General features: G+C 39.9%; 1 protein-coding gene across 3 annotated transcripts in view; it reads left to right on the top strand.

Annotated features, from left to right (window-relative positions):
• si:dkeyp-14d3.1 (transmembrane protein 132C) overlaps positions 1-26,647 on the top strand; it is a 137,665-nt gene that overhangs the window by 58,172 nt on the left and 52,846 nt on the right. Inside the window, exon 3 of one of the 3 annotated variants that reach the window (XM_044197137.1) lies at positions 20,138-20,284. The exons of the other annotated variants lie outside the window; for them this stretch is intronic. Coding sequence (XP_044053072.1) covers positions 20,138-20,284 — 147 coding nt within the window. The remainder of the gene's footprint in view (positions 1-20,137; positions 20,285-26,647) is intronic. 3 annotated transcript variants of the gene reach the window in all.

Genomic DNA, 26,647 nt, shown 5'->3' with positions numbered 1-26,647 from the left:
GTGCTATTTGCAGACATTTGCCTCTGTACCAAGAAGTACACGAACGCCCTAACAATACCTCTCTTTCTTTGAAGAGTTCACTATTGCCACTGTAAAGAAACAGACATTTCAGCAGCAAGAACATTGGCACTTTGTAAACAAGTGGTATTAATTGTCACAGTCTCATTAACTCACAGTGTATGCCAGGTAAACAGCCTTAGCTAAGGTGAAATGACGCATACTGCAAATAATGTACACTAAGCAGTGAATGGCAACAGTGTGTGTGTACGTGTGTGTCTTTGTGGGTGTTCTTGTGTCCAACTGCAATGGACTTTCTCAAGGTTGCTTACAGACAACTAGTGGAAATGACAATTGAATGTCAGAGAGAAAGAGGTGAGGGGGAATAATTAAGAGAGAGTGGATAAATAAAGAAAAACTAAGAAACAGACAGAAGAAAATGGAAATTCAACACAACAAAAAGTAGTCCTTGCCCCTTTCCTTTCCTTTCCTTACCCCTTTGTCTCCTCAGCCCCATCATGATGCAGAGTCATCAGAGACAGATGGTGATAAATCAGCCTCTTTATTAACACACTCTTGCCAATGAAATAACTAGCCATGAAATGAGCATCAGTTAATGTGCATCCTTAATCCATACAAAGCATGACATCCACTTACTAATAGACATTGTGGACTGCCACGTGCATTAACTGCTCCTGCTACATACAGTACGACAGGAGACTGATGATAAGGGAAGAGCTACGTGTGAGGAGCTGTCTGTAATAATAATGTCAGATGTGTTCGCAGTAGGTTTCTTTGGAGCTGGATATCTTCTCATGTTTGTGTGTTTGTGCAGGCGTATGTTGATGGGGATGGTTACCTTGTTTTGTTGTTCAGCTCTACCTCTCTCTGTCCTCTGTCACGTCATACGTACATATAGATCCTGTCTTTATTGTTGCAACAGTAAAGGCATTGAATTACTCATGAAGCACATTGTAGTTTATACAAATTAGCTTAATGTCTGGTCATGAGAGGGAAAAATAGTAGCCCGTGATGGTTGTACTTTGCCAAAAACAGTTGACCTTTGTGGCAAAAACTTTTCATTTCAATGAAATCGCCACAATACAGTAAATTTGCGCAAATCTTTTGTTTAACTTTAGTTAACTTTAACCCTTTAATTCGCACCTTGACCAACAGCAAACAGTGCTGACCTCTGAGGGAATGAAGAGCAGAAGAGTCCAAAATAGAGAAAGCTATCATAGCCTATTAGCTGTGTTGTGTTTTAACCCTCCTCTGCTGGAGTATAAACTGCTCCACAGCAGGGCGGTTTGCAGACAGTTGTGAGACAGGATTTGATGGTATAGGTTTCTTAAATAAACTGTGTGATCTTTTCTGTTAGCGACCAACCGAACTGGCTTGCTAACTGTTGGTTAGCAAGCTAGCTAGCCTGGATAGCGAGTAGTCACTGTGTCACCAAGCTTCAAGCATACATGGATGAACACTGTTTTTCTGGTGTGACCAGGGCTTTAATTGTGAGTTGTGTTGATATTTAATTTACTTGGACTTGCAATAGCTGACTTTTTTGCCACTTGGGGGCAGCTGAAACAAGCTAACACAATATTGACTATACTATCTATATATATATATATATATATATACTATCACCTTAAAAGGATGATATGGTGAAGTTGTTAGCAAACAATTGCTCATTTACACATCCATCATGGAGCAAAATTAACATTTATTTGGAGTGATGTTTTTAGTCACCTTATGAAGTCCAAAAATTCACTCTCCTTTTGGTCTCCAACAAGTCTTATAGCAGCTAAATGCTGCTAAAGCTAGCCGTTTGTTGCTGGGCCAGTGGCGCACAATGGGTTTTTAGAGGGTTTTATACTGAAAACTGCTGCCTGGTGCGCCTGGAAACAAAGTTGATGAGAGCTGCACTTTGATGTACTCTACCTATTATATGTCAAGATGATTTGTCTGCTGTCATTTCAGTTAGTGTTTTCCTACACGTCCCAAAATGCCTTCCAGCAACCATCTAATATTGTAGTGAAAGAGAAGCCCATGTACCTTCCTGAAAAGTCAATGTGTTTCAGGCTGTTGCTGTTGGAAGAGAAACTGGTCCAAGTCTGTCTCTTCCTCTTTCAGGCTTTTATGTAAAATATGTTGGATTTTAAGTGCTTCATGGCAGATGTTTCTTTTAAAGATATTCAGAAACCTGGTAGCAGTGATTACCTGTGTCTCAGACCTGTGTTGTCATGCTTCAGTCAGTTCAAACTAAGCAAGTGTTGATGTATGTCTGCAGTGCTGATTTTGATGTAAAAATCATATGTTTATACATATGCAGATGAAACACAGATGCAAACACATATGAGTCCATATGGAGCTTTCCTCTCCTCTCCTTACAATTGCACTGCAGTATCAGTGTATGTGTATGTGTTTGTGTGTAAAGTGGTGTGTTAGAGTGAGAAACCTGAAGTACACTGGTCCCTGGTGGGATGGGAAAGAGCCTTGTGCCTTAAGAGCTCTGGGGCTGCTGCTGACAGGTGAGTCTCCTAAGCTCTCTGACCACATATACAGGACAAGGACACAACTTCCGCTGCCCACTTCAATACAGTGTCACCTGGCCTGTCATAAGCTGTGTCACCTGTCAATCACAGCTGAGTAATGCATTGTGAAGTGCACAGACCAAGGGCACCACCAGCTGTAGTGATAATTAACTGTGCAGAAGACCTTTAGGTCATATAATAGGGGTCAGCACACCCCACTGTAATTCTGGCACTTGGTAAGAATTGTCCTCCATGAGGAGCAGTGTGATTAAATGACATCGGCCTACAGTATGTTTCCAGGCAGCGGTGGTGGAGTAATCACTTCTTATTAGAAAAGGTCATCTTGTTGTTTGGGATGCAGAAAACCATCCAAAATTTCCAACTAAAGATACAATTTGGAAGTCAAATTTGAAAAGCTTAGTGTTCCTGGTGCCCCTGAACACTGGTGGCCCAAGTTTTAATAAGCAGCTGGCACTAATGACATTTTATGTCATGTTAGATAATATTAGTCTTTATGATGATATTGGTGTTCCTAATGTAGGCATGGTGCTGTTAGTGATGTAGTCAGAGACTTTATCCTCTGTGAAAAAAGTGACAGAATCAAGTCCATTATTTCACTCATTTCAAGGTAAGTCAGTGTTTCTTTCCCTTAGATACTCTCCCTCACTACAAATATACCTGCGCTACTGGCTGGCTGTGATTATCATTACTTTGATAAAATAAGCTTAACTCAATATCCACTTACTAATTTTTTCCATACTTAAGTCACATGACGACAACAGAGCCATCTCCATGAGAACTGAGCATCCTCTGATGAAGACCATGAAACACAATTAAAATCTTTAGAAAAAGCTGGTAAATGGGTAGAGCATTAAACCTGCACTGATCAATATTTTTATATAAACAATGGATCAAATGACTACATGTAATGTGAAAGTGGTTGCTCGTAACCAACGCAGCTCCGCAGAGAATTTTGGAGTCTTTTAGCTAATTGTTTTGGTTTTATGTCCCGCAACTACTGTTTTGGTTCAGTCTCATGGCTCTCATTAGCATCATTTCCAGCTGCAGCAGGCAACTGTTTTTTTATCAAAAAGCTTCTGTTAAACCCACTGTATACTACCTGCCAAGCACCGAACAGCAGATAGACAAAGTTAGTTCTGGTGAAGATAGCACTAATTGCTTTGAGTGCTTTAAGATGATTTTATCTACTACTCCAAGGTCAAAAATGAACTTGTATGCTCAATAACTTCTACACAGTTAACCTGTGACTCGACACTCCAGTGCAGCACAGACAGGGCCACCTGACATTTCACTGAACATCTCTCAAATACAACCCACGCTCCATGTGATGCACTGAAACACAAACCAGCTCTGGGTGGTGGTCAAAGCGCAAAACATAGTCGGCAGGGAGACATTTTAGACAATGAGGTTTTTTAAAAACAGGCTGTAGTACAGATAGGGTACAAGAGCGACAACAGTTCCATAGGAATTTTTATTATTTTAACACATGTCCATCCTCCTTTATCTATCTGTGCAGACTCTTCACCTCCCAGCACCTCAAACAGGGTGAGGGTATGCAGGGTTGCCCATCTTAATGACATTCATGATTTCAGCATATTAAAAAATTATTATTCACAGGTAATTCAAGTACCAATTGGATGACAGTTGAGTTTCAGCAATATAGGTGCCAATTTTGCAGAAACTAACGGAGTCTTAAATAGACTGCAGTGCTGTCTCTCTGTGCTATATTAGTTTGTTAGTGGCTCTCTGTGGTTTTGCATGATTTGAAAAGTTGTGTTGTTACATTAGTGGATGGTGTTTCCTTCTAATCCCATTTGCCTTGTGGTTACAAACAATGTTCCAGCAGAGCCACTCAGCTGAAGGAACAGGGAATCCATGCTTTATACGAACAGCCCTAATTCAATTGACATTACTGGCTGGCTTTAATGGATTTTACCTGGTGAGCCTGCAAATTGAATATTTCAAGGCATATCAACTCCCTCAGAGTAACTGAAGAGAAAAGGTGCAATTTTCATTTTGTGAGCATTTGGTAACGAGACGGTGACATACAGGAGATTATAATCTATTTCTTGGATTCAAGTTGATTCGTCTTCGCCAAAAGCACTGTCCTTCTTGTGGTTTGGGCTTTTATCTCCCTCAAGCCATTTGATGTTCTTAACCACTGCTTTTTGTTACTGGAACACAGACTCACGCACTCACCTACACTCACATGCACCACATACTCACATGCACCACATACACATAACTATATCCTTTTGTGCACCTTAGCCCTGCTAGCTGCAGTCTTGTCTTTCTGTGAGAAGTCAGACTCAGACTTGCTGTGTCATCTCATTGAGCTTCTGAGGTCGTTATTGTTTTATCTCTCAGTGTGTTGATCTCTGCGCGAGGTGGGCGGCCGTCCTTCCCCTGCTCTCTCTGTAAAGGTCAGTGAGCTGCAGATGAAGTTCTGTTGATCAGATGAGTGCTATAGACTGACAGCTAATTTTCATCAAAGCAGCTGCGGGCAAGGGGGGCCGAGTCATGGGGCGCCCGGGGCCTCTTGCCTCTCTGAGGATTCGCCACTACTTATCAGGCTTATTGACTCACTGTGTGGAGATATGGCCCTGCAGTCTCAGATCTAGAGTCTACCTGCTCTATTTTTAAGTTGCAATTCACTTGTAACACCAGTCTATAAGACTGTAGAGAGAGGGGAAACACCAAAAAAAAATTGTCAACAACACAGAGCTGTAACATTTGTCATTTTTAGAGCAGCCTTGTCTGATGATCTGCACACGCCAGCCTTTGTTCCTCCTCTCTGTTTATTTTTTTGCCCTCTTTCCACTCCTCCTCCCCTTTGCCAGTATTCTAAACATGGTTTGCATTGATTTATCCTCTTCTACCAATTAAAAGCAATTTTGTAAGCATTAGAGTAAGCCATGCCGGGAGCCGTTTACTGCGGCAGGCTGTTCATTACCTTGTTGTGTGTGTGTGTGTGTGTGCGCGTGAGCGTATCTGCTTGTCTCTGTGTGAACTCCTGGGTGCTTCTGTTATGCTTATTTCACTCTGTGAATGTGTCTGCACAAACAGGAGTGTATGCATGTGTGTGCAAACGTGTGCCTTTCCATTCATGTGTAGGTATACATGAGCAGATGGGTGCGGGTGTGTATCAGAGATCCCCCGCACGTGCAGGGCATTAGTTCTCTGTTTGCCGGCTAAGTCCTCATGTTTTTGAAGCGGTGTCAGTTGCCTCTGTCATGACAAAGCTTATCTTTTACCAACAACTCCCATACCCCCTTGGGAAGGGGAGACATGGGGGGTGGGGTGTGGGATGAGGGGATGAGTGAAAAGACGGAAGCTACTGGCTGGTGTAAATAACCCTGGGCTCTGGGGGAAAGTTAAAAAGCCAACGCCATGATGAATACTGAGTGTTATCCCTGAAGGATCCAGTTCCCTCTGCACCCACCCTGTCCTCCCCATCCTGAGAGAGCTCTGTGCCATGATGGCAGTCATCACATCAGTGTCTCAGTGCATACAAGCCTGTTTGTCAGTAACCATCGACCTCCATCCACAATGTTGATGGAGACCTGCTGTATTCATATTGCCTTGGTATATTACAAATGGAAGACTGAATGTTTTTTGGTTTCAGTCAGGTAGCATTTTTATACTCCAGGAAAGTAAAGTGCCAACTACTGTAACTTCAGGCAAAATTGGTGACTGAAACAACATGTTTCCCAACTTTTGTCCTATAGTGCGATTGTGAAGACAAAACAAGTGTTTTTCTTAAAGTTATATGAAATTCCTGCTCATTTTGTTCAAGTTTTACCACCTACCACCTTTCACTTCGCACTGACATGGAGAAGGTACTCCTATGATAACAGCTGTGTTTAGGGGTGTTTGGCCATGCAGATCAATTTGAAATTATTTGGTTCTCCTCAAAATCAACTGAGGTAACCTGTTGATTTACAATATTCACCTAAAGTAATGCACCCTTTACAACACAACCCATGAAACCGGAGATGAGAAATCATCTGTCAATGTGTGAGCAGCAGAGCCAGGGCCTTATAGTTTCCCATTTACTAAACATTTCCTCTGGGCATGCAACTATTTATTCCCCCCATTTTCTCAAAACTGGAAGTGAAATGAAAAGGAGCAAAAACAGGGGAATAAAAAGAAAAACAAGTGTGCAGGTTAATCTCTCTTGCCAAAGGCAACATTGTGACATTATCTCTTAAGCTTAACAGATGCCTGCTCCTATAAGTGTGTGTATCTGTGTTTGTTTGAGAGTGCATTTACATACATGTGCAAGCCATACATGTATGAGTACACATACACATGTGTACATTTGCATTTGTGTGTGTGTGTGTGTGTGTGTGTACCGGCACATTATCCTGTGCTTTCCCTTGGCTTGTGTGAGTTTTGAGAGTGTTTGCTATTGTGCTCAAAATGAAAGGCATTGTATATCTACACTCAGGTTCATCTGCAGATTAGCCTGCGGCTGCCTGCCTGGCCCCATGCAGGAAAGAGTGGAAATGCACACTTTGCAGCAGCCTTTGTTGAGCCCCACTACCTGCTCATGCTACACTCTACAACTGCACATGCATTGGCATCTGTGTCTATCTGCCAGAGGCTCTCTCTTAAATTGACTTTTTATCTAGTTTTAGTAATTTTTATCTACCCAGATTTTTATGATACTCCTTTTAGATCTTGGTTGTTTTAACTATATCTTTTAAGCGGATGAAGTATTTTAGTCATCGGACGTGGATTTTAAGTTGTTTTGTTCACTTTCCCATCCAAAGCACAACCCGGCTGGTCTTTAGCATTGCACGGGAGCTAACTTTTTAGGAGGACCGCACTTACTTTCAAGATGCTACCACCTGCATGCCGAAGCCTCATCTCCAGAGCGGGTCCACTTGTTGGAACCATGCCGACACGTTTTGCTGCTTTCTGTCTGATGTCCTGTCTGTGGTTCACCGGTCAACTGCTAAAACCATATCAGGGTCTGGGCCCTCCCTGTCTGCGGCTGCTATTCTCCACAACTGATCAATAAATTATTTTGCACTTTTAGCCCTTGTACTGGCCTCCTCTTTATTTTTGTTCCCCATCCACCCAATCAACAATCTATGGCTCCACTCACCTCCCCATCAGCTGTGTCAGCTGGCTGAAAAGATTGCTGAGCTGGAGAGAAGAATCTCCATGCTGTACCAGCTTCAGGAAGCAGAAAAACTCCTGGATACCATCACTTTCTGTCCAGCACAAGCTGACTCAACCTCTGCCTGTGAGCCTGATGCCACTGCTCCGCGTCCTGCTGTTGGGGCTGTTGAAGCTGCCTCTCCTCCAGAGTCTGGTACCATCGCTCGCTCTCCTGCTGCTGATCCACCTCCTCCGGTCACTGTCCCCGACAACTCCTGGTTACGTCTCGGGGCTAACCCCAGAGCCCTGGTCAGCTATACTCCATCCCACGAGAGAGGGAGGTGCTCTCCTCCTGCACCTCCTCACTATAACATCCAGCCGGAAAATAAATACGACGACCTCTACCTTCAGGACTTCCTTCCTTCCTTAATCTGGTTAGGCCCACATTTTTAACTCTGCTCCTCAACATTCCCGACATTAAAGTCCCCTGTATAAAATGTGGTCGGTTAAATGTTAGGTCCCTCTCTAATAAGACTGTATTAAACAATTTAATTTTATCCCAGAAATTAGACTTATTTTCTTTAACTGAAACCTGGCTGAAGGAAGGAGAATGTAGTCAACTTTTAGAGCTATGCCCCTCGAATTTTTGCTATTTTAACTCCCCTAGGCTAAGTTGCCATGGTTGTGGCCCAGCTGTGGTTTTTAAAAATCACTTTAAATGATCTCTTCTTAGGGTTAAACAATTTACCAGCTTTGAGGCTCTCATGTTTCTTGTCTGCTGCACAAATCCTATATGTGGCATTGTCATTTACCATCCACCAAAACTGAACAGTAACTTTTTTATCTGAGTTTTCTTATTTTGTTGCTGCTGCAGTTGTCAAGTATGATAAAGTGATTATGGTTGGTGGTTTTAATTTCCATGTTGATGATGCAACAAATACCGAGCAAGTGATTATATTAGTGTAACTGAGTCTTTTTTACAACATGTAAAGGGTCCCACCCATGACCATGGTCATACACTTGACCTAGTGCTCACTGTGGGCATGACACTGATCATAAATGTATTTTGTTTGATGCCTTTTTAAATCCCACCATTTTAGCCCAGAAGCGCACCGTAAAATGTCGCCACATTAACAGTCAGTCTATAGCCACATTTTCCACTTTTTCTGTGTTGGATCAAGAAGGATAATCCTTTTCACATATTGATGACATGGTGAACCACTTTAATAATATGTGTGCGTCTGCTCTAGAAGCTGCTGCCCCCCTTACAACCAAATCAGTTTCTAAGACCAGTTCTTCTCCATGGCTAAATGATGACATTCGCTCTGTGAAAAGAGAATGTAGACAAGTAGAGAGTAGGTGGAAAACCACACGACTTCTTGTCCATTATAATTGAATGAAAGACTTGATGAGCTTGCTGAATCAAAAGATTAAGGATTCACAAACTGCTTACTTCAATAATCTCATCATCACAAACAAACACAATCCTATGTTTGTTTTTAAATCTTTTGACCGCCTCTTAAATAACTCAGCCTCCAGCATGTCCTCACCTTTGGTGATAGATTGTGAACATTTTTTGTCCTTCAAATCAACAGAATAAGAACATCTATCGTGCCCCCAGCCCCCCCGCCATCGTACTGACACCTGTCCCATCCTAATAGATTAATTTTGCCCCATCTCCCTTAGGGATTTGATTAATACTGTTTCCCACACTCGATCCTCCATATGTCCCCTTGACATTGTGCCTCCCAGACTCCTTAAAGACGCCATCAGCATAATTGGACCGTCTCTACTTGTTATAATGAACCTCACTCGCATCAGGCTATGTCCCTAAATCTTTTAAAATGTCCGCATTTCAACCGCTTAAAAAAAAATTACACCTAGATCCTAGCATACCATCAAACTATAGACCTATTTCTAAGCTACCCTTTACATCTAAGATTTTAGAAAAATTGGTCTGCAAGCAACTTCTGGAACTGGTGACATATTTGATAAATACCAATCAGGCTTTCGTCGCAAACACAGCAACAAGCCAGCTCTGCTAAGGGTCACAAATGACATTTTTATGCAGTTAGACCACAGTGAAGTTGCAATTTTAGTTCTCTTAGATTTGTCTGCAGCCTTTGACACTATTGATCACGCTACTCTAATCGATCGGCTGGAAAAATGAGTTGAGAATTCTGATGAAGCACTAAACAGGTTTTCCTCTTATTTATCCAACCGGAATTTTTTTGTATCTGCTGATGACAAGGTGTCCACCTGTGCTCCTTTGACTTGTGGGGTCCCTCAGGGGTCAATTCTAGGACACATTTTATTTTCATTATATATGCTCCCCTTAGGGCACTTGATCCGTCAATTCGGCTGTGTATTTTATCAGTGCTACGCTGTTGACACACAACTCTTCTTATTCGTTAGGCCTGGTGATCTCTCAAATTTACTACTCTGCACACTTGTCTGGCCAAGATTAGTAACTGGATGTCTCACAATTTTCTGAAGTTACTGAAGTTCTGGTTTTCACCCCAGATCACGTCTCTTCTAACATCCTCAAACACCTCGGCTACAAATACAAAATCTTTCTCCAAAAATCTAGGCATTATTTTTGACTACCAGCTGAAATTTGATAAACACGTCAAGACATTACTGACATATTCAGTCCTGTTACTTTCACCTGAGGAATATTGCAAAAATACGCCCTCTGTTATCGTTCCAGCAGTTGGAAATGGTTATCCATGCTTTTGTGTCCTCTCACCTAGACTATTGTAATGCCCTGTATTCCTGCCTAAGCCAAGATGCAGTTGCAGTCAGTCCAAAATTTTGCAGCTAGATTACTCACCAAGACCTCATATCGCTCTCACATCACCCCGGTTCTGATGTCACTACACTGACTTCCGATTAAATTTAGGATTCAGTTCAAGATCCTCCTCCTCATTTACAAGGCTTTGAATAATCTTGCTCCAGAATATATTAGTTAACTACTAATGCCTTGTACCCCAGCTAGGCCACTCAGTTCCTCTGAACAAAGCATGCTAGTTCTACTTCATTCACTACTGAAACTAGATGTTTTAAGTCACAGCTGAAGACCCATCTTTAGTGTTTTTGTGCTTGAGTCATGTACCCTGTTCTGTTTTAAGTGTTCTTTTCTTTTAACTTTTTATCCTGTTGTAAAGCAGTTTGTAACCTAGGTTTTGAAAGGTGCTATATAAATACAATTTTACTTACTTACTTACTCACAGTAAACAGGTTCTCCCAAATACACTTCAATAATAATATCCTCCAACAAGGGATGATACTGCAATTCATAGGCTAATAGAACTATTTCACAAACCCCTCAAACAAACTAACTGCAGTCAATCATGTAGCATTAATAAAGAGACATTCTTGAATTTCTTGAATTAAATTTGTCTGGTTTGATTGAAAACTCTTTTATCTGATGAAACAGGAGAGGAAAAGCTGTGCAAATAGTCTTAAAATATATCACATCCGAGCATTATTGACTGTTTCTATTTTTCTCTGTCTCTTTTTCCTCTCTTGCTGTGCTCTTGAATGTTGTGAAAATCCAATTAGGCGGACACATTCTGCGAGAACACCGCAAAACCGCGCTCCATGATAGCAATCATATGAATTCTTCAAATGGGATTTTTGATGCTCCCCTCTCGTTGCTTGCACCGTGTCTACACTAAAGATAGGGTAATTGGCAACAGATCTCCATACAAAATGTTTTCCCCCTCCCTTTTATGGCCACTCACGATAACAGTGGGTACTTCTGTAATCTCTGCTGTGTGATTCAGAAATGAAAAGCCAATGAAATGTGTCTCCTGGCATGTGGGCAAAATGACTGCTACTGTAGGTAGAACATGTTACCAACTCTAAGTGGCTCTCCCATTGATACATGAGCAAAAGGCACATAATTGTCTAATATTTTGCATTGTTTTAGACTCTTATTTTATGGAGTCACTTATTAACACTGCCCTGTTATAACAAGTAAAATATTGCTGTCTATGTACAGTATATGCTATAATAAATCCTAATGTTTATGTGGATGAGGAATCCTAAATGCTTTCTTCTTCAGTCATGTTGACATTATGTTGCTTAAAATGAGGGAGCAAATGAATAATTCAGAATAAAAAAAGAAAATGCTGATGTGAGGCCGATAGAGTGAGGATATTATGTTTACCTGACCATGTTGACAGCCAGCAAACAGTGAGGGTCTGTCCCCGCCTCGTGCTGATATTACAGTTTTCATAAAGGGAATCAAAAATGTTGTGTTAGTACATTACATTTGAATCACTCTGTTATTATCCTATTAACATTTTATGATGATTTTAACTTTGTATGTCTACAAATGGTGCTTATCTCGGTCTCTTGTAACCTATAGCATTGAAGCATATATTTTCCTTCTCAATTGAATGGTCGAGATGAGCAACACACTGATTTAAGTGACTGCAGAATACACAGTCACGCTCTGTGCCTGCATACACACTGACTCAGTCACTCAGCAGCCTCTTCCCTAATCTGCCTTTCTCCCTTTCTTTCTCACAGTTTTTCTATCCACCTAAACTCCTATCCATATATGGCTTTACCTAAAGTATTTGGGGTTTTTTTCTTGTCCTTTTCTATGTGAAAAGGAAATAAAAAGAAACAAGACTTAGAGCTTAGACTACAGCCATGCTAGCGGCTCTGTGAGGCTGTACAATGCTTTCAGCTAAATGCTAACATCAGCATGCAAACATGCTCACAATGACAATGGTAACATATGGATGCTAACCAGGTATAATGTTTACTATGTTCACCATCTTGGTTTAGCATGTTAATATTTGCTGAAGTTTGTCTTGGCTAGCTCGTCCGTCACAGTTCTGCACCAGGTCATTTTTGGTCTTACAGGCTGCTGCCTAATTTCAGTGCTGATCTTCTTGCTTTTGATTTTTCTGCATAAATCCAGTCTTGAAGATGCCACATAGCTTTCTCAATCATCCAGTGAGGAGTGTCTCTATCAAACTCTGATTTCTTGCCAATTTTCAGAACCACACATTAGGATAGAGTTGACGTTGTTGTAGTACTTGGACTTTGCAGAGACATTGCAGAGTTGGATAAACCCAACCTGGGCTTTACCCAATCCTGCCTCTATGTCTTTCTGTGTCCCCCAGTCCATGTTAATAAGGCAGCCTTAATAAGTGAAGTCCTTCACAAACTCAGTCCAAAGTCAGGGGGTCACCATCACCAAGTCATTTGGACACATGAATGTCTGTACAAAATTTTGTACCAATCCATCTGGTAGATGCTGAGATATTTCACAGGACGGGAGAAAACTTTGACCTTCTGGTGGCATTAGATGAAAAGTAATGGGTCATTAGGATCCATCCTCATGGCAGAATGGAAATCTGTGCCAAATGTCATGGCAATCCTTCCAATAGTTGTTGAGACACTTTAGTCTGGACCAAAGTGGTGGACCGACAGACCGACATTGCCATCCTTGCTAGCGTGGCTAAAAAGGAACCCAACTCACATACACTAGCAAGCAGGAAAACACTCCTGCTCAGTGCTTTCGAATAGCTAAGAGGGAGGGCTGGTTGGGTAAATCCATCAATAATACCACAATGTATTAAGACATGCCCCCCTGCATACACTCTCAGACACACATACATACACAAACACATCAGTAAAAAGCATAAAAAAATCTTTATTTTTTAAGACTTTGCAAAAGTTGCCATGACTTATTGTACATTGCAGAAATAAAACAAGTCTGTTTTGATATGACTCTTCAGAATTGGAGTGTAGGCGTTTGGCCTGATTTATTTTTTGCCATTGTGAATGTGTGTGTGTGTTCATTCCAGTGTCTGCTCTTGCTGCAGTTATGGTCTATGAAGCAGCAGACTCGTAGATGAGCGGAGTGCTTTACACTGTTTCATTAGCCGTCAACCACAAACAATCACAAAGTACTGTCCTCCCGCTGCCTCTCTGCAATTCCCCCACACTGCAGCTTCTCTCTTTTCCCTGTTCCCCACCGAGCTGTTGCATTCCCTGCACACTGTTTATGTAGGCGGGATGGCACAACAAAACAGGAAATGCTTCCTCAGGGAGCTGCTGAATGTGGATGCATATGGTCCTCAGAGGAGTCAGTGTAGAGAAATGGTCAGAATAGATCAGCCCAACAGAGCCAGATGGAAGTAGGCCACAGAGGTAACTGGAGTGCAGTCCAGGTTTCCCAGCCTCGACCTTATTGGATTTCCTCCGGAAATGTTTTATTTCTTTCACTGCCCCGCTAAGAAGTAGCTCTCCTACTTATCTCATCACTATTTATTAAGGGAGCCCTTGAGGAGTCCAAGCATACAATGGGCGGTAGAGACAGAGTAGAGAGACAGAGTTGAGAGAGAAAAAGAATGAGATGATAGAATATACAGTAGTTGCAGCATGATTTTCTTTACTTTTTGTCCAAGAAAGGGTCATAATGACATGAAATGGCATAAGAATCCGGAGTTGACCACTCTGTGCTCTCTGATTGCCTCTGTACTACCTGCATCCACTTCTCTTTGTTCAGTTCAGTTTGGCTCAGACTTACTACGGTGCAGATGAAGGCTCGTCAGGTTCTCTTATGATTGCTGACATTTTTGTGGAGTTGCGTCTAGTTTGACTTTCAGCTAACAGTCAGTTAAATGCCGTTGCCTTTTTACACTGTGCTCCTTCTTCCCTCTGTGGGCTGTTGTTTCTTTACTTCCCCTCTAATTGTGTAATACTTGGTATTCAGAACATTCAGTCCTGATTGTAGTTCTGCTGCTTCACACCTATTCAGAGACTAAGCAGCTTGGCAAACTTTGATGAGAGTTCTACTCAATTGTTGTCTGGCTTGCCCTTGACTTTTCACTTTATTTGTGTCCTGGAATGCCACACACCCGAGTGATACAGTTTCGTTGTATTAAATGTGTACACAAGACAGCAAGTTTATTAAGGAAAACATATAAAAGATACAGCTACCTGAAGCATAAATTACACATAAAAGTGTATAAGACTTTATTATTACCCATGCTAGCGGCATTGCTCTAGAGATGGCAACGTCATTTTTCAAGATGGTCGGTCGGTCTGTCCACCACTTTGGTCCAGACTGAAATATCGCAACAATGATTTGATCTGATTAGGGCCCATGAAATTTTGTACAGGCATATATGGTTTGCAGAGGATGAATCCTACGGACTTTGGTGATACCCTGATTTTTCCTCTAGCACTACCAGGAGGTCAAAGTTTTCACTTATCCAGGTAAATATCTCAACATCTACTCAGTGGATTGGCAGCACATTTTGTACAGACATTCATGGTCCCCAGACAATAAATCATAATGACTTTGGTGATCGCCTGACTCTAGTGCCACCATGAGGTTATGTGTGAGATGTCTCAACAACTATTAGATGGATTGCCATGAAAATTTGGTGCATTCAGGTCCCCCTCAGGATGAATTGTAACAACATTGGTGATCTTCTGATTTTTCATGTTGCGCCATCATCAAATTTTCAAATTGACATTCCCATCAAGCCTCAGTTGTACTTGCAAATGTTAACATGCTAACTATGATCGTAAGCATGCGTACATTAGCATTTAGCTCAAAGCACCTCTGTGCCTAAGTACAGCTTCACAGAGCCTTTAGCATGTCTGTAGACTTTTAGTCTCGTTAATTCATGCTTGGAGTTTAATAAATGTACTCTGGTAAACATTAGTTTTAATTAATATGAGGATTGCCTGAAGGAATATATTCCTTGGCCGAGGTTACAACATCAATCTAATAGTCACTAGTATTGGATGACTGGTATTTAACCTGCAGGAGACTCCGACGCTAGTTGGTTACAAGGCAATATTGACCATTAAGTCAATGAAAGACAATTCAACTATACTTCAACACTAGCTCTGTAGAGTAATGACAGGTTCCCTTCAGAGACTTCACTGCGTTTAAAACATTCTGAAGCCTCACTGGAAACCACAGACAGACATCCTGATCACTGAAGTGTAAAGAAACCAGATACAAGATCCTGCTGCACCCATTGGGACCTGAGGAGGACTGTGCATGAGATCTTTGTGTTACACTTGGTATGCTCATTGCCAGTAAGTTCCTCCTCAGCACCTCCTTTCACTTCCTTTAACAGTGGATCTTCCATTTAGTGGGGGGCAAAAATCCATCCTTGGATTGACACTGTAAGCTTTTATCTTGTAATGTTTTGTATATTTCAGGATTTTCAATAGGTTGAGATGAAGTGTTGTAATTTACTTTTGGCTGTAGCCACTTCTCCACCTGTCTCAACTAAAGTAGACAAGTTGAGGTGATTTCCAGCTTTTCCAATATGTTTAAGTTTAACAAACAGGCTCTTGTTGCTTTCAGTCAAAGGAGGATGAATGGGCATATAAATAAAGCCTTCTAGCCAACTAGGCTGTGAACACTGGGGACTTTTGTGGTTGCAAATATATACAGTAGTTTGTGGTGGCTGCGTTGTATTGTGAGCTATTGATCCTAGTGTAGCCTATATTTTATTTTGGAATCAAACCCTGTTTGGCCACTTATTCAAAGAATAGATAATAAAAATATGAACAACATAACAAAGTTGACACAGTAATACAATTTGCAAAACAGTTATTTCTTTTATTTAATTAATTTATTTATTTGAACGTATTTATTTTTAAAATGATTTGTATTGTTACAATAACCAGTGGGAGTAATAGCAAAAACTGAACAAAAATACTGTAAGACCCAGGTTATAAAAAACAAACACTGGACCCTACATTTCCCATGATGCAACCAACAGTATCTTTTCATTAGAGTCTCCCTACCTGATAAATGCCGATGCTTTTTAACCTCCACAAAAAATTGTAGTCTCACTTTATCCCAATGACATGACTAGGGTTATTTTTCAGACTTGAAGAAGCTCCTACAGAGCAACAGAAGACATTAAACAACTGATATACACAGGCTGAGTAGTACTCCTCATAATGAGTACAATTACCTTCTTGTCTAAAATTGCTGGTGTCCCCTTTAACATGTACTGTATTTATATTACAGTAGCCTATATTACAGTAATAGTACTATTTCAGTAGTCTTAAAGGAATCAAACAGTTTATTTACATTACTGTAGCAATTATTCTTATTCTTATCTTCCTTTGCTCGCTCTTTAGTCTAATGCTAAGACCTCACAATATCAGCTCGATAATGGCCCAACCTGATATAATGACCGTTGCATGTGACAACTGCTCATTTTTCCCAAAGTAGTGTCTCATAGTGGAAGACAACCAACGCAGAATTATGTTATTCCATAGAGCACAAAGCGCTCCTTGGTACACAACTATAAACATGACAGTGAAAGAGGACAGATGCTTTAATTTCAGTAAACCTATAACCTATGGTATATCACCCTCTGGTCAGGAGTATTATCACAGGTATGATTAACCAAATTTATCACACCTGTGCGTGCAACATCAACCCTGCATACATATTTATGCTTGCTCACCCACACATTGATTCTCTTTCATCCGACTGGGAAGGAAAAAGATGGAACCAACTTCACGGCTGAATGATGGTGAATGGTTCAAGGTTTGCTTTCATTTATAAACCCAATATATGTTGGTGTTGTTAGGTGGAACAGTAACCTTACAGTTCACCTAATTTTACACAAGTTATGAAAAACAGCAAGCTATGATTGGTCAGGCTCAAATATGTATAATATCATCAGGTTATTAAAAGAAAACAGATAAAAAAAACTATTTGGTGTATAAAAACCAATACAGTGTAGCAAAAGGCAAGAACAGTAGTCATGTCTTTCAGTTAAGTCATGGCAAGAATGTATAACTCTATCACTATAAACTGACACACATCAGCGGTGTGTCCAGACATTTTTTGACTGGGGTAGCCCAAGTGGGGCATTGACTTATGCAGGGGTGGCATGAAGTACATGTGCGCACACACATCAGAATAGCTTAAATTTACTACTTTAATTACTAACATTACAGTATCTTACAGGTTATTACATTCCCATGTTCCATACTTTATTCTTTAAGTCCTCAAAAAAAAACCTACAAAAGTAGGCTGTATACAAAAGAAAACAATGCCCATTCAGCAAAAATCTATAAATATCTGTAGGCCTTCATTCATACACACACAGCAGAAAGAAAACAGCTGGCAAAAAGACATCAAATCATCTTTGAAAGACTGCAATACAAAAACCAGATTACACACACACACACACACACACACATATGCATATGGAGTACGTACACATACACACGCACATACACACATTCAGAGTGAGCCTTAGGTGTAGTGTTTATCTTCATTCCTATAGAGAGGGGAAGCATACCAGCTGCCATTTTACCCATTTTCATTTTGCACATAACCCCCTTCACAGCATGATAAGGCATCAAAGAAAGAGGTTTGACTGGAGAGGGCAGATATTTTCATTGGCATACAGACAGGCAATCGCATAGTGCATGTTAAAGTGCAGCAACAAATTTAAGATGAAAACAAAGTCCTATCTTTGGCCTCATCTGCCAACTTGATGGATTGGAAAGTGATTGGGCCTTCTTTTGTAATTGAATCTTCTCTTCAATCCTGGAACTTTGCTGTCACCCTCAGACAAAATCACACATGTTCCATGTTGTGTTAGTCTAAATCTATTTTATGTCAACACTTTCCCCCTTAGATCCCTCTCTGTACAGAGGATATACTTATATGGGTTGTCTTTAAGGGAGATTTTATAATAATAGTAATAATAAAACTTTATTTATAGAGCACTTATCAAAACAAAGTACAAAGTGCTTCACAACAAGAGAAATAAAATACCACAGTGAATGACAAAATATAAAGAAATAAAATACATAAAATACACAAAAGCAATAAAATAAACAGCCAGTTCAGGTAAAATCGGGATATGCTTTCAGATAAAAATGTGACACTGACTCAGACAACCTAATTTCTTAAGGCAAGTTGTTCCAGAGCCTCGGGGCCCTGACAGCAAAACCTCTGTCCCCCTTAGTTTTCATCCTGGACTCAGGAACAGACAGGAGTCCCCTGCCCGAAGATCTCAAACTACATGAAGGTTCATAAGGGATTACAAGGTCTAAAATATAGTGGAGCCAGGCCATGAAGAGCCTTAAAAGTAATCAACAAGATCTTAAAATCAGTCCTAAAACAAACAGGGAGCCAATGTAAAGAGGCTAAAACAGGTGTTATGTGGTCGTACTTCTTGGTACTGGTTATCAGCCTAGCAGCTGAGTTTTGTACAGTCTGCAGTCTGCTTGATATGTTGTGACAGGTTACCAGTAGATGGCAGTGTTTGTTTAGTGATGTGTTGGGGCCCAATAACAAGGATTTCAGTTTTATTTGAGTTGAGCTGAAGAAAATTTATCGACATCCAATTTTTTATGTCAGACAGGCAGTCCTGCAGAGAACTCAGCGTACTAAGGTCAGTGGGCTTGACAGGGAGGTACAACTGTGTGTCATCCGCATAACAATGAAAAGAAATACCATGTCTGTGGATTACATCACCTAAAGGAAGCATGTATAAGGAGAACAGTATTGGTCCCAGAACTGAACCTTGAGGCACACCGTACTTGATATGGGAAAAGGATGACATGAAGTTATTAATGCTGACACAGAATTTCCTATTGGACAGATAAGATGAGAACCAGTCTAGTGCAGTGCCAGATATGCCCACCTAGTGCCTCAGTCTATCTAAAAGAATGCCATGATCAATTGTGTCAAAGGCAGCACTTAGGTCCAACAGCACAAGAATTGAACACATGCCTGCGTCTACATTCATTAAAAGGTCATTGGTGACTTTGAGAAGGGCTGTCTCAGTGCTGTGGTGTTGACGAAAGCCAGATTGGAACTTTTCAAAGGTATTATTGTTTTCCACAGCAGCAAGAAGCTGCTTAGATACAAGTTTTTCGAGAATCTTCGAAATAAAAGGCAATTTGGAGATTGGGCGATAGTTATCCAGGAGGGATAACTACAGTTTTTTTTCCATGAACCTCCTCCTTTGTAGTCCACTGAGCCAAGGACATTGATGAAATTTTGCCGCAGTCAATGAAACCTTTTCATAATGTCCTTTTCAGACTGTACACCAATACCTTTCAGACTGTTTGGGATGTATAAACTGCACAATGAAATAGTAGTTGTTTGCTGTGTTTTGATTGACCGGTGGAACACATAAGATAGCACACATGTTTAAAACAGCCAATTGTCATCTTGAGAAAGAAAAACAGTATGATCAAAACCAAGATAACAGCTGGGACATCTTTCGAAGACAAAATACTGCAGTGAACCATCTGGATAATTTATTGCTAGACAGAATGACAAAAAAAAAAAATCATTGTCTGTCTAGACGCAGCTGCCATGCATGGATCAGCTGGAAACATCCAATGACTTGCTGGAATGAGGATCTTCTTGGTAACAGAAGAGAATCCTTCAGCCTTATATATTAAACATAAACATGTCTTTTCTTTCTCCACAGAGTGAAGTTGAAAGAAGGAGTGACATTTCTTGGGGCTCGTCCCAGCAATCCCACTCAGTGGATAGTTAGCCAGGATGTGAGGAGTGAAGGCCACCGAGTGGTGACTCTACACTGCCGCAGGAAGGAGTCCAGCTATGATCAGCAAAGGTCAGCAGATGAATTACCTCACTTTAAAGAAATACAAAAAGTTTTTAGAAGATTGACCCATTGGTTACCTTTCCTTAGTGCACTTTACATTTCCAAACTGTGTTCACAGTTTTTATGTTTACATGACATTGGCATGACCTTCCCTCCATTCCCCCACAGCTGAAGGGAACTGCAGAACTGGGTGATAATAGTTTGTGGGCTCATCAACACTGGTGACCCCTTTCACATTACACATAGCCATTTTTTCCATTGTTAATATAAAAATAGGAATTATTGTAGCTTTAATTTATGTATTTGCACTGTTTCAATTAGGGCTGCACAATTAATTGAAATATTATTGAAAGCGCAATATGGCCAAGTTCAATATCCAAATCGCTGAAGCTGCAATTTTTTGAAAAAGGTCAAATGTGTGATAAAACAGCATTATAATGAAGTACTGTAGTGCTGCAGAGATGCCCTGGCCTACAAATCTTGTTCTCCAGATGTAAGAAAACATGTTTGTTTGGTACAGACCCCAACAAATGTGACATCATCATGATTTTAACAGTTTTTTCAGTGAAAATTAAAATTGGGATGCAAAAATGATCATTCCCGCTAATCGTGAATCATATCGCAATCGTAACATCTGTCAAAATAATCGCAACATGATTTTTATTACCATCTCGTGCAGCCCTAATTTCAAATGAACACTCTTATACATGTTATTATCTGTTATTTACTGATTTATTGTTTTATAAAGTCTCCTTCACATTAAGTTGACACAGCAGAAGTGGTTCTTTTGTCGTTAAAAAATGTATGCTTTTTTAATATAACACATTTTATGCAACAAAACCCTAGATTTTATAACATAATTAAGAATGAGTTGAATACAGCTGCTACAAATTCTCATTTTCTCACATGTGTGATACTTAACCATTGACTTAGCACCCTCACTTAGATTGAGTAGTGATTCAATCTCCTAAAACTTTTTTACAGTCCTTTACATTACCATCATTTTAGAAAGTGATGTCGCTGATCGTTCACATTTAGCAAGAGACACACAGGCACTCAAACATACAGTGAGAATGGTTATCTAAGTGATGATACACTTGATTTAAGATAAAGGCAATGGGATATGTCTGTTGAGACCACTGGGGGGAGGAAAAAGTTAATAGACTATTGCGACATCCCTTCTTCTCTCTCTCTCTCTCTCTCGCTCTCTCCATCCCTCTCTCTTTTTATTTGCATACTTATTTTCTCTGCTGCCATAGCCTCAAAGTTGTTTTGGTCATTTCCTATCTGTATTCACGTCCCAACTAATCTGGCAGATAGGGAAGTGATTGCCAGCACTGGGAAAAAGGTTGCTGTGTTAATTAAGTGCTGATTGAAGGCCTTTGTGTGTTTTAATAGTTTTTCCTTCTCGGATCAGGAAGTAGTTTTAATAATCTAACTTTCTAGTGACAGGTGTAATTTTATGGATTAGAGGGAGATTTGGGGTTGGGGAAAGCTCCACTTATTTGCTCTTTAGCTTTCGTTCCACTTAGCAAATTCTAAACCACTCCCTTAAGAAAACAGGACACTTGACATTGCAACTGCAACTTAATAATCAAAGTTGTGCAGAGGTTATTTAAGTGCAGAGCAGTCTATGAAACATGTAATTTGAATCTGTTGGTCCAGTGATTTGTTTAGACATGCTGCTATTAGAGGATCACCACAAGGAATGATTATAGTGTAACTACAATGCTACAGCACGTAAAATAAAGATAACTGTGCCTGCCTTTAAATGGCCATGGCTATAAAATCAGAAACAGCTAATTAGGATTTTCTTTTAATAGACATCTCATACAGTAATTTGTTGTGTGATACTGCAGAGTTACATTCAGACCAGCAGCTCAGTCGTGATGTGTTGTTTACTGTTGTTCACAATCAGATCTCAGTGGCACGTTATTACGTGGGTTTAAAATTTTTATTTCTCAGAACATACAGTACAACTTTATTTGACTTTACTAGCAGTTAGTTTCAAACATTAGCTTCCCCAGGAACTCAAAGTTGCCTCCACACTTATTTTCAGACCTTCCATTCACTTGTATACTAACTTTTGACAGCTACGTCTTATAAATAAAAAGGTTTCGGCTGTCTACAAATTTACAGGGATGCAAAATATACTGTTGATAATCATTTTGTTTGTGTCTGCTTCATCCACCCTCTTTTTATTGACTTAAAAATAATGGCCAGAATATCTGTAGCTCCTGTAGTTTGTGATCATGACTGAATACGACTTAAAAAGCACATTAGGAGCGACAACTGTAAGATGAAAATGATTTATTTTATTAGATTTGTTGGTGCCATACAGTACATAAGATTTGATACCAAAAGCCATTTTGGTTCTCTTTGGCAGCTGCTGTCAGCAGTTTCTCTGGAAATTAAAATGGAAATGCAGTAAGCATGAACATGTTTAAAGGTGTTTTTTGTGGAATAACATTTTGTTTTAAAATCCCGAAACACTACTTGCCAACCTGAATATGTGAGGGTGCTGGCCAAGTTTGTCCAAGTTGAATTGTTGGCCTTTAACAATAACGTTCCCATGGATGTAATATATTATGTCTGTGCGTGGCAGTAAGTGGAGCTGCAGCATCTTGAACAACATAAAAAGGAGCTTTCAGAAAACTGCAGCAGTGAGCAGCAACACTTGGCAGCTAGCTCCGCCTTCCCTCCGGAGCCGTTCTCCCCCTTTATGCAGGTATTTTTCTCTCTGCTGTGTCTCATGACTTCACCTTCTCTCCCACACACACACACACACACACACACACACGTGCTCCGTTACTGTAGTAAAATCATGTTTTATTAATTTACTAAGTGAGGGAGCCAGAGACAAGAGTGAGCATATTTAGTCTAATCCCTGCTGTTTGGGCCATGTACGATGGACTGCTCCTTAATCCCCAAAGCTGTCAAAGTCACTTCACAGAGAAGACCAAAGACGCCCCGTGATGGCTATATAATACACAATGCTCCAGTTTTTCTTTCGTCTTGTCCTCCCTGCTCCAAGTCATTTCAATGAAGCTCTTTTAGAAGTGGATTAGACATAGCTATCTCATCTGTTGAGCTGTCATTCAGCCTTGCTTTCTTCTTTTCTGGTACTTTCTTGAGGACAGGAGGATGATGAGGTGTGTGAATGCTGTAGGTCAAACAAATATGGATCCTGTTTGCATCTTAATTTTAGTTTTTTTTTTAACAACAGGATGATTATCCATTTATCCACATATGAGTTCTGCACTAGCTTTCTGACATTGTGAGGAGAGATGTTAAAGAGGAAGCCTTCCAGTGCTATATATATATATATATATATATATATATATATATATATATATATATATATATATAATTAGATAGCTAGATACATATATAGATTTCTATGGCATGCTGTTCAGGAGAATTATTTGTGAAAAAATGTAATGGAAAAATTTATATAATATTATAATAATAGAAATATGAAATATTGATATTGAATCAAAATCTAAAAATATTGAATGAAACATATTCGCTGAAACTGACTGATGACACCACACCATTTTTGGTTTCAGATGCGCAATGCTAGCTTATTGCACAGGTCATATGTAGGTATGTGTGTTTATATGGTACTAATTTGCTAATGTTAACTGAATATGTAACTATGTATTAGCAATAACAAGTACGTCACCCAGATAGTTTTTTTTAATGTTATGTCTACAATATCAGTTTGTGGCAACTAAAGCATGATACAGTCTTAAAGGTTATGTATAGGCAATTCACAGCACTTGGTTGAAGTTAGGGAAAGATAGTAACTTAGTAGTCGATAGTTGGCTTTTTCAATATTTAAAAAAAACCTTTTCAGGGAACAGTATCTCTACTGTAATTGTGTTTTCTCCATATCATATTATACAGAACCATTTAGTAGTATATACAGAAAGAGACAGGGTTGCATTGAGAAATCTGTCAGCAACAATCTGATGATGAAGTATATAATATTCTGACCATGGTGCATGTCCATTCCATATTCTCAGACTTTGGTTCAATATTCTTAAGTTTTTCATTCGGTTTAAAAACTATATATAACTAACTCTATATAGTTTTTAAATTGGCTGGTACTGTATGTGCATGGTTTGCACATCTAAAGCAAACTATCTGTGGATGGAAGGGTAAGATTGTCTCAGCCGCCCAGGGTAAGCAGCTGTACGTGAGCTAATGACACCAGCAAGCATGTATGTCATCAGTAACTGCTCTCATGATTGCAGTGAGGTTGGATTTTCATCTTGACATACACACATACACACACTTGGACTGAAGATTAGAATGGGAGCTCAGACTGTCAGCCGTGGTACAAATGGATTGTTGGCACTGCCACTGGACCTTGGATTGTGAACTGGACTTAAGTGTCATTAAATAACGTCTGTGGGACTGCTAATTGAAGCCCGTGTGTATGTGTTCCATGATGGGAGCCCAGCCCCACTGCAAGCATGAGAGCACAGTGGTACTGATGGGTCAGATGTATTCAATGTGCAGATTCAGTGAGTCACTTGAAGCTGCTCACCCTGGCCAGCTGAGCCATTCCTTTCTTCTCATTCACAGCTGATGCTCCAATCACACCCGTCTCGCTGTAAATATCCATTTAAATAATAGATAAAATAGACATTGCCTACTCTTTCTGCTTGCTTACACTAAACCTTCTAATTGACCTATCATCTGCTTTACAGCTAAACATAAGACATTTTTGTTGGTTTTCATCAAACTATTAATTTTTGCAAGTATTTATCACACAAAACATTATTTTTCAGAGGTATGACATATTTTGAATCTGTTTTTCAGCCCTACAGACATTGGAACTTTCTTATGGTAATGCAAACCTGCACACTTTCTCTGACTGGTGGGTCGGCATCCAGCCTAATAAAAGCAATATTGAGGTGACAGTTTTTCATCAAGGGGTGCTACAGTGTAAAGACAGGTTGGGCTTTTGACTGAAAATAACGGAGCTGAATTCACCCTAAAGAAAATTCCACCAAACAGCTGATGTCAGTTCTTTTTTTTTCAATTGCTGAAAGAAATCTATTGAGCATGCAATAATGAGTTAATAGCTGTCCAGGAGCTTGTCTTGAGATGTTTTAACGAAAAGCCAGATCTGCTCCAGTTGTACTGCATGCTGGTTCACACACAGGACGATATTCTGAGGTCTGGAGGTTGGTGTCCTTTTTTATCACAATTGCAAAAGTGTAAGGAACTGTTTAAACAGTGTGTTTAATACCTACCTACAGTAGTAACCTAGCACTATTTCCAAAGGTATGGGGCATGTCATTAGCTAATTATGTTATTATGTAAAATCTGCTAGTGACAGTCATCATTTCAGCTGACAAAATCCATGGTTTTTGGCAAGAAACGAGAAGCCTGCTTTTGTTTTTCTCTTTGTGAAGACTCACTGTTTCAAAAAATTTCGAGTAGTAAATCTGTAAATCTGCCAGTTTTATTATTGCAAACTTCATATGTGCCGTACAACAGTAACTAAGGGGGATGGGCTTAGCTAACAGTTAGTTTCTATTTCTATTTATTTGTATTTAGTTGTATGCTGTAAATCCTTAATGAATAATTGATGTACTGTAAATTCATGAGAGTATGGTTTTCCTTTTATACACCTGACTTCCTATTTTTTGTATGAGCCTACACAATGAGAGATGACAGTCTTGGGTCTTAAGTGTGCATTTACAGCCACATATAAAAGCAGACTATTTTTTAACCTTCCATCATATTTTGAAGTGAACATGGCACCCTTTCTTTGACAGGTTGAGATTTTCAGTGATGGTGCTACAGTACATCAAAGAATTCAAAATGAGTCCCTATAGAAAGGGACAAAATTACTATGTGGAGTACACATAATATTGGCTAGTTGGTGCACTCCGGTCGATTGAAAAGTTCACTTTGTCACCATAAAAGGCGAGCCCATTCAAAACAAAAGCAGTCCTGCTTCCTCAGCATGTCATAAGCCATAAGTGGAGGCCCTCAGTAAAAGTGCCATGTCTGGGCCTTGGTAGTTAATTAAGACTGTCTGGGTGCAGATGGATCTCCCTTGTGAGCCACCACTTCATTAATCCCCCACACCACACCCAGCAGAGGGACAGCAGGCAGTCCACTCTTTACAGCCACTCCACAAGAGAGCTGGTCCAACTGGGAAGGGGAGGGGAAGGACATATATATTTCAATATCTTTTTTAATTATCCAAACTTCAAACAGCCTCATTGAGGCCTGTTTTACATTGTCTGAGTTAAATCTGCATTGAGTTCAGATTAATCTAATTAAATTAACGTACATTAATTTCACTATAAAGATACAGACATTAGTTTTCCTCTAAAGCAGGCTTGT

This window comes from Siniperca chuatsi, linkage group LG5, assembly GCF_020085105.1.
Source record: "Siniperca chuatsi isolate FFG_IHB_CAS linkage group LG5, ASM2008510v1, whole genome shotgun sequence".
Lineage (NCBI taxonomy): Eukaryota > Metazoa > Chordata > Actinopteri > Centrarchiformes > Sinipercidae > Siniperca > Siniperca chuatsi.
Note: the sequence above shows the minus strand (reverse complement) of the source record. Positions and strands in the feature narration are given on the sequence as shown.